Raw genomic sequence first — 15,653 nt, forward strand, 5'->3', positions numbered from 1 at the left:
GCGTATTAATTTTGGTTAATGGAAAATATGTCTTGCCTCCGAGTTATGAAATACTTAATATTCTTACTGCCTGCTCTCTCTTATGCACTGAAGCAGGAGAACAGATAATAATCAGTAAAAAAATGTATCAGTTCCAGTTCCAACACCACAAAGATTTCAAAGAGTTCAAATATCTTTATTAAGAGCAAGTTGATCAGATGTTAATTGAAGCCAAAGCACTCCACGGTACATATTCAGTTTGTTCCACATCTCATTTTTATAGATTTGAATGAGACTTACAACAAATTTTTAAGGGATAGATTTATATATAAAATATATAGTAAATACAGTAACATTATCATTTTATCATATGCATTCAGCAGGATATGCTTTTATCAAAAGTGGCAATGCAGACAGTGGTTGTTAATGCCCCTCAGAATACAGAATTATAACCCATTACACCCTCCTGTGAAATACTAACCCTACCAAATTCAGCAAGGCAGTGGATTCAGTCTGGTACAAGTTAAAATACTGATTTAAGAATTCTATTGTATTCACATAGTTTCAGGAAGGTGTAGTATGAAAAAAAAACACTTTGCATGTACCAAAAACGAAACTGAGATGCTAAAATATCATTAAGGTCATGTGTAGAAAGATACACCTTGCATTTATTGGCAAAAAACACAAAAGTTGAGTGTCTAGATGAAGAAGGTTTTATTGGTGGGGTGGGGACTCATGTTTCTCCTTCTCTATTTGAGGACTTCAGCCGTGCAAAAGCTAGTGGTTCACTCCAGTTTCAGCAGTTCCACGTCAAATATAAGAGTGGCGTTGGGAGGAATGACACCAGGGTGTCCCGTGGCCCCATAAGCCATATCTGGGGTGCAGGTGATCTTCGCCCTCTGACCCAAACTCATCTGAAATTAGATGCAAACACTATAAAGCGAGTGGAATCTGACAGAAATATTCAAGAATACATGCAGCACAGCGTCAGACTCAATTACCTGTGCAACTCCTTCCTCCCAGCCCTTGATGACTTCCTGTCGGCCGATCTTGAATTTGAAGGGCTTGTTTCTGTCTCGTGACGAGTCAAACTTCTTTCCATTCTGCAGCATCCCTGCAATTAAATAATAATAATAAAAAAAGTTAAATACACAATTATCATCATCATTACAACAAACAGTGCTGGGTTGTAACTGATTACATCTGGATTATGTAATCAGATTCCAAACATGAAGTACTTGTAGTTAGATTATATTACATTTTCAAATACTAGTAATCAGACTACAGTTACATTTTTATTAAGTGATTACTGATTGCATACTATTCACACAATAGCAATAAATTATTCATAATTTATTGATTCTCACTATTTCTCCTTTTTTCTCTTAAAATTTCCTTTATGAAGAAAACAGGGAGCCATCCAGTTGCTAGGGTGTTCTATGAGGTTCCCTAAAAAGTTTACTGTTCATAGTGCAAACATCTAACCCTAAAATTAAGGAGAAAATGGAACTGCACACGCACAAGCTGCTAACACATCTACACACATCTAAACAGACAAGCAGCAGATGAAGAAACTGCACAATTGCGGTTCCCAGGCTTACAGGACGGTAATTGCAGCCCTGGACCAAGAATTGAACGGATACCATCAGCAGCACAACATCCTTAAGCATTCATTTAACTAGGGTGACCATACGTGCCATTTTCCCAGGACGCGTCCTGGCCAGGATTTCTATATTGCCTAAAATATCTAGGTTTTGGCTTTGTTTGCGTGTGCAGACCGATCGGTGTATGACATCAAAATACCATACAGACGGTTCCTTATGCTTTCAAAATGCTCTCGAGGTAGGGAGCGCTTCTGTGCTTATCTAAATCTCCTGTGGAATCTGAGCTCTTGTGATCCAAATGAACAAAAAGAATGAAATATGAAACATTGGCCTAATTCAGCCAGTTTAAGTAGGTCGCCTTTTGCCTCCATCTTTATCATAGGAAGGAAAAGAGAAAGAGAGAGGAAGATATAACCAATAACATTCTGGTCTTCCATGATTACAGTACAAGTATTTATATATAAGAATACATCTTGAATCAAAAGGGAGCCAAATGTAAAATAAAGCATGTTAAACGTTTGTAAGATTTAGCAACAAAAGCTGTTCAGTTTTGTCAGATGTACTTAAATACAAATGTAAAAATAAATAAAAACAATGACGCTTTTAAATGTCTCATATTTATGTATTTATTTTTCAAATAGGGCTGTTAATCAAATGTAAAATTTAACTCTCAACTAAAATATTAATAGGATTAATTATATATGACGGTTAAAATTAATCAGCACAATTGGTAATATTTGATCTTTTACTGTGTTTTATTTGTAACCACTTTTTTATATTTAATGAATCACATCAAATTACCATTTTAAATTGACTTGATTAATTTTAACAAAAATATAACAATAATTAAACATAAATCTAAATCCTTTTCCCTAAAAAGTACAAGCTTCCCTGAGCCTAAAATTTATATTGTAAGATGAGATATTTTGTTACAGAATTCAATATCACTATCAACACTAAGTGTATGGATAACCATCTATCTGTGCTGTAGTGAGGACAACTGTGTCTGTGCTTTGTTTAAATCAGAGTCTGACACACCATTAGAAGCATTTATTCCTTACAGTTTCATCCATGCCGAGGGAGATATGAAAGATCCCTCACGCTGAGAGATGGTTCTCATACATTACAGTATTAACTTCCACTCCCCCCTGGACTTAAATGGAGCTGAGACTTCAAGGAAGGACCCTGCGCCAAGATATCTGCAGAGTGGGCTTCGTTCCAAAACCAGACAGTATATTATAATAGCAGCTTGTTTTACTACAAGGGCGAACTAAAGCTTATTTATGAATGAACTAAACTGACTAAATATATCCAGTGATGCTATAAACCTTTGGAACTTTTATCAGTTTATATAATGACAATTTATAAACTAGATTTTTACATTTTCTGAACGTGAATAGTGCTTGCAAATGCAAAACTTTACAGGTTGCTATGAAGTTGCTCAGGTCAATAGCTTTAAAGAAAATATGTTGTTGCACCTCCAGCGAGAAAGCCAAAAATATACTTAAAATATCTGAAAGAAGATGTAATCCCAGGTTAATTATAAGTCACAGAATATCTTGCAGCTTGTACTACCTGCTCCCTGTTTTTAGGATGTTGCTAGGGTCTTCTGGATGGTTGTTAGGGTACTCTGGACATTTTAGGGTGCTGCTAGTGTCTTCTGGGTGGTTGTTAGGTAACTGCTAGATTGTTCTGGGTAGTTGTTAGGATGTTGCAAGGGTGTTCTGTGTGTCTTTTAGTGTGTTAGGATGTTGCTAGTGTGTTCTGGATGTTTTTACATTGTTGCTAGGGTGTTCTCTATGGTTGTTAGGGTGTTCAGTGTGTAAGGGTACATAGGATGTTCTTGATGTTTTAGGGTGTTTCTAAGGTGTTCTGGGTGGTTGTTAGGGTGTTGCTAGGTGGTTGCTAATGTCTTCTGAATAGTTGTTAGGGTGTTGCTAGAGTGATCTGGATGTTTTGGGGTGTTGTTAGGGTGTACTCTGGGGTTATTAGGGTGTTCTGAACGTTCTTAGTGTGTTAGGGTGCTGTTAGAATGTTTTTGATGTTTTAGGGTTGTTAGGGTGTTGCTAGGTGGTTGGTAATGTCTTCTGAGTGGTTATTGGTGAGTTGCTAGAGTGTTCTGGATGTTCAGTGTGTAAGGGTACAGCAAGGATGTTCTTGATGTTTTAGGGTGTTGTTAGGGTGTTGCTAGAGTGTTCTGGATGAGTGTTCTATTGCTAGTGTGTTCTGGATGTTTTAGGGTGTTGCTAGGGTGTTCTCTGGGGTTCTTAGTGTGTTAGGGTGCTGTTAGAATGTTCTTGGTGTTTTTAGGGTTGTTAGGGTGTTGCTAGGTGGTTGGTAATATCTTCTGAGTGGTTATTGGGGAGTTGCTAGAGTGTTCTGGATGTTTTAGGGTGTTGCTAGGGGGTTCTCTGGGGTTCTTAGTGTGTTAGGGTGCTGTTAGAATGTTCTTGGTGTTTTAGGGTTGTTAGGGTGTTGCTAGGTGGTTGGTAATGTCTTCTGAGTGGTTATTGGTGAGTTGCTAGAGTGTTCTGGATGTTCAGTGTGTAAGGGTACAGCAAGGATGTTCTTGATGTTTTAGGGTGTTGTTAGGGTGGTGCTAGAGTGTTCTGGATGAGTGTTCTATTGCTAGTGTGTTCTGGATGTTTTAGGGTGTTGCTAGGGTGTTCTCTGGGGTTCTTAGTGTGTTAGGGTGCTGTTAGAATGTTCTTGGTGTTTTAGGGTTGTTAGGGTGTTGCTAGGTGGTTGGTAATATCTTCTGAGTGGTTATTGGGGAGTTGCTAGAGTGTTCTGGATGTTTTAGGGTGTTGCTAGGGGGTTCTCTGTGGTTGTTCTAGATGTTCGTAATATGTTATGGTGCTGCTAGGGTTTTCTGGATGTTTTTAGGGTGTTGCCTGTGGTTGTTAGGGTGTTCTGGATGTTGTTGTTGTTTTAGGGTGTTCTGGATGTTTTTAGGGTGTTTCTAGGATGTTCTATGTGGTTGTTAGGGTGTTCTGGATTTTCTAAGTGTGTTAAGAGTGTTTCTAGGGTGTTCTTATGTTTTTAGGCTGCTCCATGAGGGTCAATAAGCCTGCAGTAAGCCAAAACCAGGCTCAGTACAAGTCACAGAATATCTTGCAGCTTCTACTATCAGCTCCCCTGCGATCATGATTATAATCAGTAGTCATGTTGGGTGGGAGCTTTTCTTGGGCTGATGGATGTAGTGGGCGCAAGCCTGATCTACTGACCGGCTTCACTGGAAAAAAACATGAAGTCGTCTCGGTTCCTGAGCCTGTGCGTGAGAGGTCGGTGGGAAAGAGTGTGAACCAGTACGGCAGGCAGCTATTTTTATCACGGCTTACAGTATCCGTCTACAAGAACCGGCAGCCGGTTTCTCTCAGTCAGTGTCAAATGTAATCAGATGCACACACTACCTGAATGCAACTGCCTCTTATAGATTTGTTGGCACATTTCAACTCGAAAACATATCAGCAGAAAACCGCGTGGCAGAGCACACGCATGGTTCATGTATCATCAAACAAGAGTATTCTGGCAGAAATGTCAAGTGCAAAGAGAGAAAGCTAAAAACAGTGCTGTCATTTGGTTAAGACAAACTACTTTGCACTACAATACAATCTTGGTGGTAATTAATATTAATTCTCCTTTTTTATCCTTATATGTTGTAATTAAAAATACAATATATATATTATATAATTTATTCCTGTGATGCAAAGCTGAATTTTCAGCATCATTACTCCAGTCTTCAGTGTCACATGACCATTCAGAAGTTTTAATATGCTGATTTGCTGCTCAAGAAGCATTTCTTCTTCTTATTATTATTATTATTATTAATATTTTTGTGGAAACTGTTACTTTTTTTTCAGGATTCTTTGATGAAAGGGAAGTTCCAAAGAACAGCATGTATTTGAAATAGATTTTTTTTGCAACAATGTAAAATCTTTACTGTCACTTCTGATCAATTTAATGCATATTTGCTGAATAAATCAACAGTCTTACTAACCCCTAACATTTGAAAGGTATGTACGTCTGTTCAATAATTTCCATGCTAAACTTAATCTCATATTACAGCCTGCTGTGTGGTGACCTGCACAACTCATTCCCAGAACCTGAAACCCTGGCTGCATCCCAACTTTCAGACGATCCATACTATATAGTATGCCAGAATATGATTAGAGCATCATGAATCATAATGCCAAATGTGCCCAGATGGTACAGTATACTATTTTTAAGGGGTTTCAATGCCTGTTTTTCAACTATTATTTTTACTTACAAGCCCCTGCACTATGAATGAGAAGCGATTTACTGCGATTAGGTAGACCAAAAAATGTCATTTGTATTGTAAAAACATTAGAAACTTGGACAACAAAACATCTCCAAAACATCTCAACATGGATAATAATAAGAAATGTTTCTTGAGCAGCAAATCAGCATATTAGAATGATTTCTGAAGCATCATGTGACAATGAAGACTGGAGTAATGATGCTGAAAATTCAGCTTTGTGTCATAGGAATAAATTACATTTTTAAATATATTCAAATATATATGGATGAGAATCAATTCAGTCCGGTTGAGGCCAGCTGCAGACTTGAGCAGCTTGGACAACAAAATATCTGCAAAACATCTCCTTTTTTTTATACAGGTTTGGTAAGAATAAACGAGAGACGATTTTGGGTCAATTATTCCATTAGAAAAAAGGTTACAAAAAAAACATTGAGCAATGAACTATGGCTCTCACATAGGGTTTCTAGAATCAAGAGAAGGAAACGTACCCATAACTGCACATGATGTCACTACTTTAAATGCCTCTGAATGCCTGGTCAGGGTTCAGGAAACTGGACACCTATTGTGGGTTTCTCTTCATTGCCATTACAGTGGCCTAATCCTGGAGCCACCACCAATCACATGGGTGTCATATTTATACATAGTGTTGCCATTGTTATTAATAGAGCTGCCACTCACAGGAGGTCTGATGGCTTCCTGTGCTCTAATAGTAAACCCCAGGGGATCCAACAGGACTGGGCTAATTGATTTGTTCTGCCCGGCTGGGTCAGAGAAAGGTAGGTGTGCAACGGGGTGGGGGTCTCTCTGCTAATTCAGGCATGAGCCTGTGATAAAATCCATCCTGTTTCTCTTGGCATGCAACCATGACTGCTGATAATATACAACCTGAACATTATGTTACATTATTACGTTACAAAGAGGAATGACAGGTTCCACTACTTTCAAAGCAGCATCTATCATTTACAGCCTTTCCATTCATAATTCAGTCAAGTGAAAGATCAGATTTCCATTAAAAAATAATAAAATAGATGCAACCAGGTTCTAAAATCAACAGTCGCCCAGTGCCAATGTGGGTAAAAACTGGGTTTGGAAAGTAAGCAAAACCGAATTACACAATTACTTAAACTACTGTTCAAAAGTTTGAGATTATTAAAAAAAAATTAAAAAAAATTTTCAAGGATGCATTAAATAGATCAAAAGTGACAGTAAATATGAAAAAAGTTCAATTTCAAATAAACGCTGTTCCTTTAAATATTCATCAAAGAATCCTGGAAAATATATCACTGTTTCCACCAAAAATATTAAGCAGCACAACTGTTTTCAACTGTAATAATTGGAAATGTTTCTTGCAGCAAATCAGCATATAAGAATTATTTCTGAAGGATCACGTGACTCTGAAGACTGGAGTAATGATGCTGAAAATTCAGCTTTTCATCACATGAATAAATTAGATATTAAAGTTCATATTCAAATAGAAAAGTTATCTTAAATTGTAAATATATTTCACATTATTACTGTTTTTACCATATTTTTTGATCAGATAAAGGCAGTCTTGGTGAGTGTACAGTAAAAGACTTCTTAAAAAAACAGCATAAATGAAATGTGTAATACCACTAATCATAAACAAATTATACTACAGAGGTAGAAAATGCATTTATTCTGATTTTCACGAAAAGAAGCATTTATGGTCTGTCACGTTATTGTGTCGCATTAGGATACATGTGACAGTCTTGGAGCTTTTCTTTTAGTTGATCATTTGCATTTCTTTGATTAATTCTCTGATATGAGCTAAACAAAAATATGACCTACAAAACTCTTTCTGTTGCTTATGGCATCTAACCCCAACAAAGCATGTATATTCTGACTCATTTTAAATCTGGACACTGCAGACAGATTTTACATTCAGAATCTTCCAACTGTGATCATAGCTAAATGACCTAGTATGAGCACAAATGTCCTTCCTGTTCCACAATCCAAACATTTGCTCTATTGATTTTTGTCCATTTCAGCCAAAAAGTGTCACTGAATAATGATGACTTGACTGTCTCTGGTGGTACTGCTGTATCTGGTTCACTCCAGGGCTTGAAGGCTCGAGGGCTCGAGGGCTCGAGGGCTCGAGGCAAAGGCCCTGCAGTTCTATATTAAGTAGTGCAGAAAGGCTGTGTTGACGTCTGCAGTGAGTCTGACCCTGTTACCTGCTCTGTGAGCTAATGACTGCCAGAAGCTCATCTCATAGTCAGTGCTGCCAGACTCTAGCATAGTTCTGCCTCAAGCTGTTTTCCTTTCTTCTGATACAGATACAGATAACTCTGATAATTCTGAAGAAGAAAAACTTTTACTTTACATTTATTATGTTTTTAGTATTAAAATATTCTTGCTTAAAGACAACACAAAACTGAATATAATGCTAAAAAACACTATAAAAATAATTTAATCAGAATATTCAGTAATAAATAACAATTTTGTCCTTTATAAAAATATAATACACTATTATATAACTGAAAAGTTTGGGGCCAGTAAGATTTAATTTATTTTCATTTGTTTTCTTTTTTATTCAGCAATGACACATTAAATTGATCAGAAGTGACAGTAAAGCATGTAATGTTTTAATTTCAAATAAAATGCTGTGCTTTTGAATGTCTTATTGATCAAAGAATCCTGATTTTTCACAAAAAAATTAAGCAGCACAATTGATTTCAACATTGATAATAATTAAAAGATGTTTGTTGATTATATTAGAATGATTTCTGAAGGATCGTGTGACACTGAAGACTGGAGTAATGATGCTGAAAATTCACTTTTGCATCACAGGAATAAATTTCATTGTAAATTGCAAAAATGTTTCATAATATTACTGTTTTTACTGTATTTATGGTCAAATAAATGCAGTCTTGGCGAGTATAAGAAACTTGTTTTCAAAAAAATATTTTTTTTTAAATACCAACCCCAAACGTTTCAACAGTAGTGTATGAATTAAAGGAATTATTTCACATTCTGCACAGTTTCTAGGTGACTAATCTTGGTGACATTGATCATGTAGGATCACTCCTACAGGCAATCAGATGATCTTGCTTCCATTGAAGCACCTGGAGCTCTTTAGAGCATCTCACATCATGCTGGAGAACATCTTCACCAGGCTTGAAAGACTTTCTGAATTTCATGTCAATTTATCAAATTGGATCTATTTTTTATACTGATAATATAATTAGTAATGAAAAAATCTTTAGTAAATGATAAAAGAATACAAGCAATTGCTCTAGTGCTCTCAGACTTTTGGACTCCACCATATTTTATTGGTACTGTAACTCTATGAAAATAATGAGTGGAAAAGACTATCATTTTCTGGTCCAGGTTGCAACATCCTGTACGTCAAGCACAATATAAAGGTCCAAAGTACAAACACTAATAATTATAAGGGCTTATTATGTAGTTGAGGACCAAGCAATTCAACACAGATAAAGAAAATAAACATTTATCAAGTTCTACCTGCATTTTCAAAGAGAAGCACTGGGATATTGAAAGGAAAGAAAACATTAAACAAGGGGAGACAGAATGTTGTTATCGACATCCTGTTTCCTGTCTGTCTGAGCTGGTAGTCTGCAGGGTGCACCAGTCGCCTGAGCGAAGCGTCCAACAAACAACATATGAGAACAGTTAAGAGCAAATTGTTTACCTATGTAATGCACGATGCATGTCTGTCCTTTCTTCGGAAAGGTTCTTCCTGTAAAGAAAGAGGAGAACAAAACAGTTAGTGCAAAGATGATTCATAGCACGTGAACCGTAATATATCCACTGGCATCATCAGAGTCTGGAGGCTTTTTCAACTTGTAGTTAATGTTATCAGTTCATTAACTCCTAGTCTCAGACATACAACACCCTTGTTGACTGTCCACTGAATGTCTGATGTGTATTGCACATAAATGACATGAACTGACTCAAATGACCAGGTCCAATCTTACTGGCTGGCTGACACACAGCTTCTGGGACTCAAATGTCTTTATCAGATAGTTTAGCTTAGGAAACAAATTCCATCTTCAGGTTTTTGCACTAACAACACCGTAATGCACTGAAGATGGTTTTATTGGTAGCTTGCCGCCCTAATTTAATCTACAAACCCCAAAGGAATCTTGTAGCTGCCATGAAGCAGCTTCTACAGTCATGAGACCTGGGTTTGGTCTTAGACTTCATATGCAGTCCTGATCTGGAGAAAGCGCGCGTGTGTGTGTTGGAGGTGGTGTCTGGTTAATGTGTGGGAGCTGGACAGGAATGTAAGCCACATGACAGCAGGCCGGTGGGGGTCAGATAGGATGTCAGTGGAGAGCGGCCCACAGACGCAAGGGACCCGAGCAAAGTGAGAAAAGCATCATCACATGGCATTCATTCCTGACACTGGTGACCCCAGTAGGCAGTCCTTGAGTTTGATGACTTGTGCCAAGAATTCTACGTCTGAAAGGTGTCAAAATAATATGAGATCATGGTCACTCTATTACAGCTTCTAATGATCATGTCATAATAATGCTCATTATTACGAATCACTAAACTCTTCCTGGTCATTACTTACAAAAGGAATAATTAGACTCAGCCCCAAATTCAGATCTCATGTCAAAAAAAAAAACATAAACACAAACACAAATGTAACCACTGTAAGCATATAGGACACATGTTGAATTGTTAGAATATTACTAGTGTCATTTCGCAGATGTTTTTAACCAAAGTGACTTAAAGACAATAAAAGTCAATAAAGACAATGTTTAAAGACAGACAATGGCCAAATGAAACAACCTGGGGTAAAAAGTCTATGAATGAAAATTAAACTTATGATCTACCGATGTTTTTATAAAATAATAATAAATTATAAAATAAATGATATTGTCACGGTGTGCCTACGGTGAGGAGCGAGGAACAAGGACAGAGGAGCAAGGAACGAGAAGAACGCACGAGAATCAGGATTAACAGTCTTTATTGACATCACAGGAATCACACGTAGGACATGGGGATCGACATTCAAAACCGGACAGAGAACTCAAAACCGGAAACACCTTAAATACACAAGACATGTCGAGGGGAAGACGAGAAACACCTGGGATCAATAAACATAATAGGAACAGGAAACAGGAAGGACCAAATATGGGCATGGACATAACCTGGAGCACGTGGGGAAGCAAAACACACACGAAACACGAAACACGGAACAGAGTCTGACATTACTCCCCCCTCCCGGAAGGTGCGTCCAGCGCCGTAACAATTCCACCAGGTAGGAGTGGTGGGGGATGGGCGCCCGCCCTCGAGGCTGGTGCAGGACTGGGACATGAAGAATACCTCCAGGGCTGATCAGGCAGTCCAGGGTGTCATGGCGGCACAGGGAGCTCGGGGAGCCATGGCGGAGCAGGCAGTTCAGGAGGCCATGGCGGAGCAGGGAACTCAGAAGGCCATGGCAGGACGGCCTCCGTGGCCTTGGCCTCGTCACTCGGCCACTACGTATGGACCCATACTACCCTCCCCAAAAAAATCCTTGGAGAGAATATCGCCTTTAGAGGCCCTCCGTAGGCCTAAGTCGGGAACAATGGCCCTCCCTGGGCTTGACTTGGGGACTGGAGCCCTCCTTAGGCTCGACATGGGAACTGGAGCCCTTTCTGTGCTACACTCGGGGACTGGAGCCTTCTCTGGGCTAAACTCGGGGACTGGAGCCCTCTCTGGGCTAAACTCGGGGACTGGAGCCCTGGCTGGGCTAAACTCGTGGACTGGAGCCCTCTCTGGGCTAAACTCGGGAACAGGAGCCCTCTGTGGGCTAAACTCGGGAACAGGAGCCCACTCTGGGCTGGATTCAGGAACTGGGAAGTGCTTACGAGGAGCTGGCATTGGAGGGTGCTCTGGAGGAGCAGGCACAGCAAGGCGCTTTCAAGGAGCTGGCACTGGAGCAAACTCAGGGGCTGGAGGCGACACTGGAGCGAGCTCTGGGGCTGGAGCCGACCACCTTCTCCTCCTTAGATACCCCTTTAGATTCTGGGTGAAAGGCGTGGTCGGCGGGCTTGACTTCGGAGCGGCCGGCAGGCTGGAGAGAGCGGCGTCCGGCGGGCTTGACTTCGGAGCGGCCAGCGGTCTTGACTTCGCAGCAGCCGGCGGGCTGGAGAGAGCCGCGGGCGGCGGGCTTGACTTCGGAGCGGCTGGTGAGCTGGAGAGTGCCATGGCCGGCGGGCTTGACTTTGGAGTGTCCGGCGGGCTGGAGAGAGCCACGACCAGCGGTTTTGACTTCGGAGCGGACGGCGGGCTTGACTGAGGAACGGCCGGCGGGCTGGAGAGAGCCGTGGACGGCGGGCTTGACTGAGGAATGGCTGGCGGGCTGGAGAGAGCCATGGCCGGCATGCTTGACTGAGGAATGGCCGGCGGGCTGGAGAGAGCCGTGGCCGGCGGGCTGGTTCTGGCTCGGGCCCGGACACTCCCCAGACATCGGTAGATCGCTTCCCTCCAGCATAGTCCTTTGGTGTCCCTGGAGGTCCATGGGACGATGGTAGTTGGCCCACAGCCAGAACAGAGAATTGATGGTGGTGTCATCCAATGCCGTTGCTGCGGCAAGCCCGCAGAATTCCCAAGCGTACTCGAAGAAGGGGAGATCTCTGCGAGATCTCTGCGGGAGAAATGAGCGGCAATTTCCATCATCGCAGGGAGAAACAAACGGGAAACAAAAAGACTTTTCAAAACAAAAACAAAACAGGGAGAAGGGGTGCCGCTTACTTTTCTGTATCAGTCTGGTTTTCTGTCACGGTGTGCCTACGGTGAGGAGCGAGGGACAAGGAACAAGGAGTGAGGAACGAGGAGAACGGAGGAGAATCAGGATTAACAGTATTTATTGACATCACAGGAATCACACGTAGGACACGGGGATCGACATTCAAAATTCAGAACTCAAAACAGGAAACTTAAATACACAAGACATGACAAGGGGAAGACGAGAAACACCTGGGATCAATAAGCATAATAGGAACAGGGAACAGGAAACAGGAAGGACCAAATATGAGCATGGACATAACCTGGAGCACGTGGGGAGCAAAACACACACGAAACACAGAACACAGTCTGACAGATATACAGCATCACATGAATATTAGCATATATATATATATATATATATATATATATGTTTGTTTGTTTGTTTTTCTGTAGGATCATGTGACTGAAGCCTGAAGTAATGGCTGTTGAAAATCACAGGAATAAAAGACATTTTAAAATATATTAAAACAGAAAAAAGCTATTTTAAACTGTAATAATATTTCACAATATTACTGTTTTTACCGCATTTTGATCAAATTATTGCAGCCTTGCTGAGACATTCAAAAGCATAATAAAAAACTTACTGACCCCAAACATATGTACTGGACATATGTTGTCCAAATGCTCTTATTCTCTAAATCGGTTTGGCCAATCAGATTTGAGGACTAGAACTAGACATACTACTAGAACTAGACACAGGCTACTACATCCATGTAAAAAATAATGCTAAATTGTGTCAATGAAAGTGTCATCATGTCCAAACGGTCAGTTTGGTGTCACCAGCAAACAGGCAATGCAACAAGTGGCACACATAACAGCGTCTCACTGTGCCATTAGACCAGATCAGGTCTCAGAAACCCAGTGACTCTGCCAACTGTGCCAAATTACCCTGCAAATTAACATCAAATCTCATGTCTAGCCAGGGCAAGAGTGCTGCCATCTGAGACATACATGATCAACAACATCAACCTGCATTTCAGAAGCAAAATCACACTACAGCACGTTGTAGAGGAAATCTGACAGCTTCAGTGAGGAATCATAATGAGAAGAGTGTTTGAGTTGGCACACATGGCACATATTATCCGCTGGGCACAGACACACATTAAATCCCTGACTAGACAGCGAGCAGGAAACATCCTCATAGCCATAGGCGTTTCGTTAATAATCGTTTTCAAAGCTTTACGCAAATAATATGCGGTGAAAATTCTAGACTGCAAATAGATTATGTAATTAGAGCGTAAGAATGTTCCCGCAATCCCGCTTTTGCCGCAACAATGTATCAAAACAACATTCGAATCCGCCAGAGCGTTTAGAACGTTCGTGAATTTGAAATTCGAACGTATTAAATGATAGCGTTTTACCGTCTCCTGGAGATATTGTTTCAACCTCAACACCCATTCTGTTAGCGCGTGTAGATCCTACAGTAGTGAGACAGTGAGAGAGACAGACTGTGAGTGAGACAGCAGTACTGCACTCCGCCCACTGTCACATCAGATCTATCTGTACGCGCCCTACAATGGTCAAGCCGTGGTGAAATATTAGACAAGATTCCTTTCTGATTAACCGTCAAGTTTTTATGAGATTGTGGCATGCTGCAGTAGTGTACTGTGTATGTGTAAAATCTATTGAACAGCACTTGTACCATATAGGTTATATATATATATATATATATATATATATATATATATATATATATATATATATATTACTGTGCGTGCGTTTTCTATCATAACTGAATAAGAGTGCTTGTTTTAACATTACAATAATGCGTAAAAAATGCTTGCTCCCATATTATGACTCTAAGGAGTCATGAAACAGGGACGTATTTTGTAGTTGTTGATTCATGTACATGGCCGTTAGGTTTTTAAGATGCTTGTCTAATTAAAATATATATTTTTTCGACTTTCGTGATCCGTTTTGTTCCAATCCGTTGTGTTCCGTATCGTTGTTTTGAACTAGCCTTACGAAAAAGAAGTTTATTCAAGTGTGCTATTAGTATACTTCTTTTAAACTAAAAAATATATATACTTTAAAAAATACTTGAACTTTACTTAAGTATACTTACAAAAATAAATTTGAAGTATACTATTTTTGGTAAGGGTAGCAATAGCCGATTTGCGTATAAATCGTTCTTTAAGTAATTTTTCATGAACAGGTTCATCAAACTAGCCAAATAAACTAACTAATTTGATTACGAACTAGATTGAATCAGTAGTCGGTTCTGGAACTGAATCTGAATCGAAGGGATGACCAACTTTTTTAAGCCGAGAATGGTCTCTTTCTGATTCGTAACGAGTCGAAAACAGTGAACTGATTTTTTTTTGTATGATTTACTTGATTGGGCGGTAAGATTAATTTGCAGAAATGTTAACTCGATTGTATTTCTAGTATTAAAACATGCAAACAAAATCTTTTTAAATTATTTGGTTTGTTTATTGTACATGCAAATAATTATAAATCCTCTGCTTTACTAGTAGCCAATTTGCGTATAAATCGTTATTGAAGTAATTTTTCATGAACAGGTTTATCAAACTAGCCAAATAAACTAACTAATTTGATTACGAACTAGATTGAATCAGTAGTCGGTTCTGGAACTGAATCTGAATCGAAGGGATGACCAACTTTTTTAAGCCGAGAATGGTCTCTTTCTGATTCGTAACGAGTCGAAAACAGTGAACTGATTTTTTTTGTATGATTTACTTGATTGGGCGGTAAGATTAATTTGCAGAAATGTTAACTCGATTGTATTTCTAGTATTAAAACATGCAAACAAAATCTTTTTAAATTATTTGGTTTGTTTATTGTACATGCAAATAATTATAAATCCTCTGCTTTACTAGTTAAATCATGGCAACAACAAACACAAATTAATTTGACCAAAATATAATAAAAAAAATATGTACCTGCATATGGTTTTATTGGAACATTTTAGATCAGGTAATGTGTCAACGCCGAGACCACATGATGGCGTAACTATTAAAGGATAGTTCACCCAAAAATGAAAATTCTGTCATCATTTA

The 15,653-nt window shown here is 39.3% G+C and overlaps 1 protein-coding gene across 1 annotated transcript; it reads right to left on the minus strand.

Moving 5' to 3' along the window:
- Positions 1-175: 175 nt before the first annotated feature.
- LOC107600077 (FKBP prolyl isomerase 1B) lies at positions 176-14,119 on the minus strand. Its single transcript, XM_016291862.1, has 4 exons — positions 13,995-14,119; positions 9,539-9,586; positions 981-1,093; positions 176-893 (listed from the first exon to the last, which is right to left on the minus strand). Exons 1-4 carry the CDS (start codon positions 14,029-14,031, stop codon positions 765-767), a joined length of 327 nt encoding a protein of 108 aa, XP_016147348.1. The 5' UTR covers positions 14,032-14,119; the 3' UTR covers positions 176-764.
- Between the last annotated feature and the right edge of the window lie 1,534 nt (positions 14,120-15,653).

The sequence above is a fragment of the Sinocyclocheilus grahami genome, unplaced genomic scaffold (assembly GCF_001515645.1).
Source record: "Sinocyclocheilus grahami isolate Dianchi unplaced genomic scaffold, SAMN03320097.WGS_v1.1 scaffold277.1, whole genome shotgun sequence".
Lineage (NCBI taxonomy): Eukaryota > Metazoa > Chordata > Actinopteri > Cypriniformes > Cyprinidae > Sinocyclocheilus > Sinocyclocheilus grahami.

Coding starts and splice junctions, on each gene's coding strand:
- LOC107600077 (XM_016291862.1), bottom strand. CDS start 14,031: ATGGGTGTTGAGGTTGAAACAATATCTCCAGGAGACG. Junction 9,587..13,994: donor AACAATATCTCCAGGAGACG/GTAAAACGCTAT, acceptor CTTTCTTTACAG/GAAGAACCTTTCCGAAGAAA. Junction 1,094..9,538: donor ATGCATCGTGCATTACATAG/GTAAACAATTTG, acceptor ATTTAATTGCAG/GGATGCTGCAGAATGGAAAG.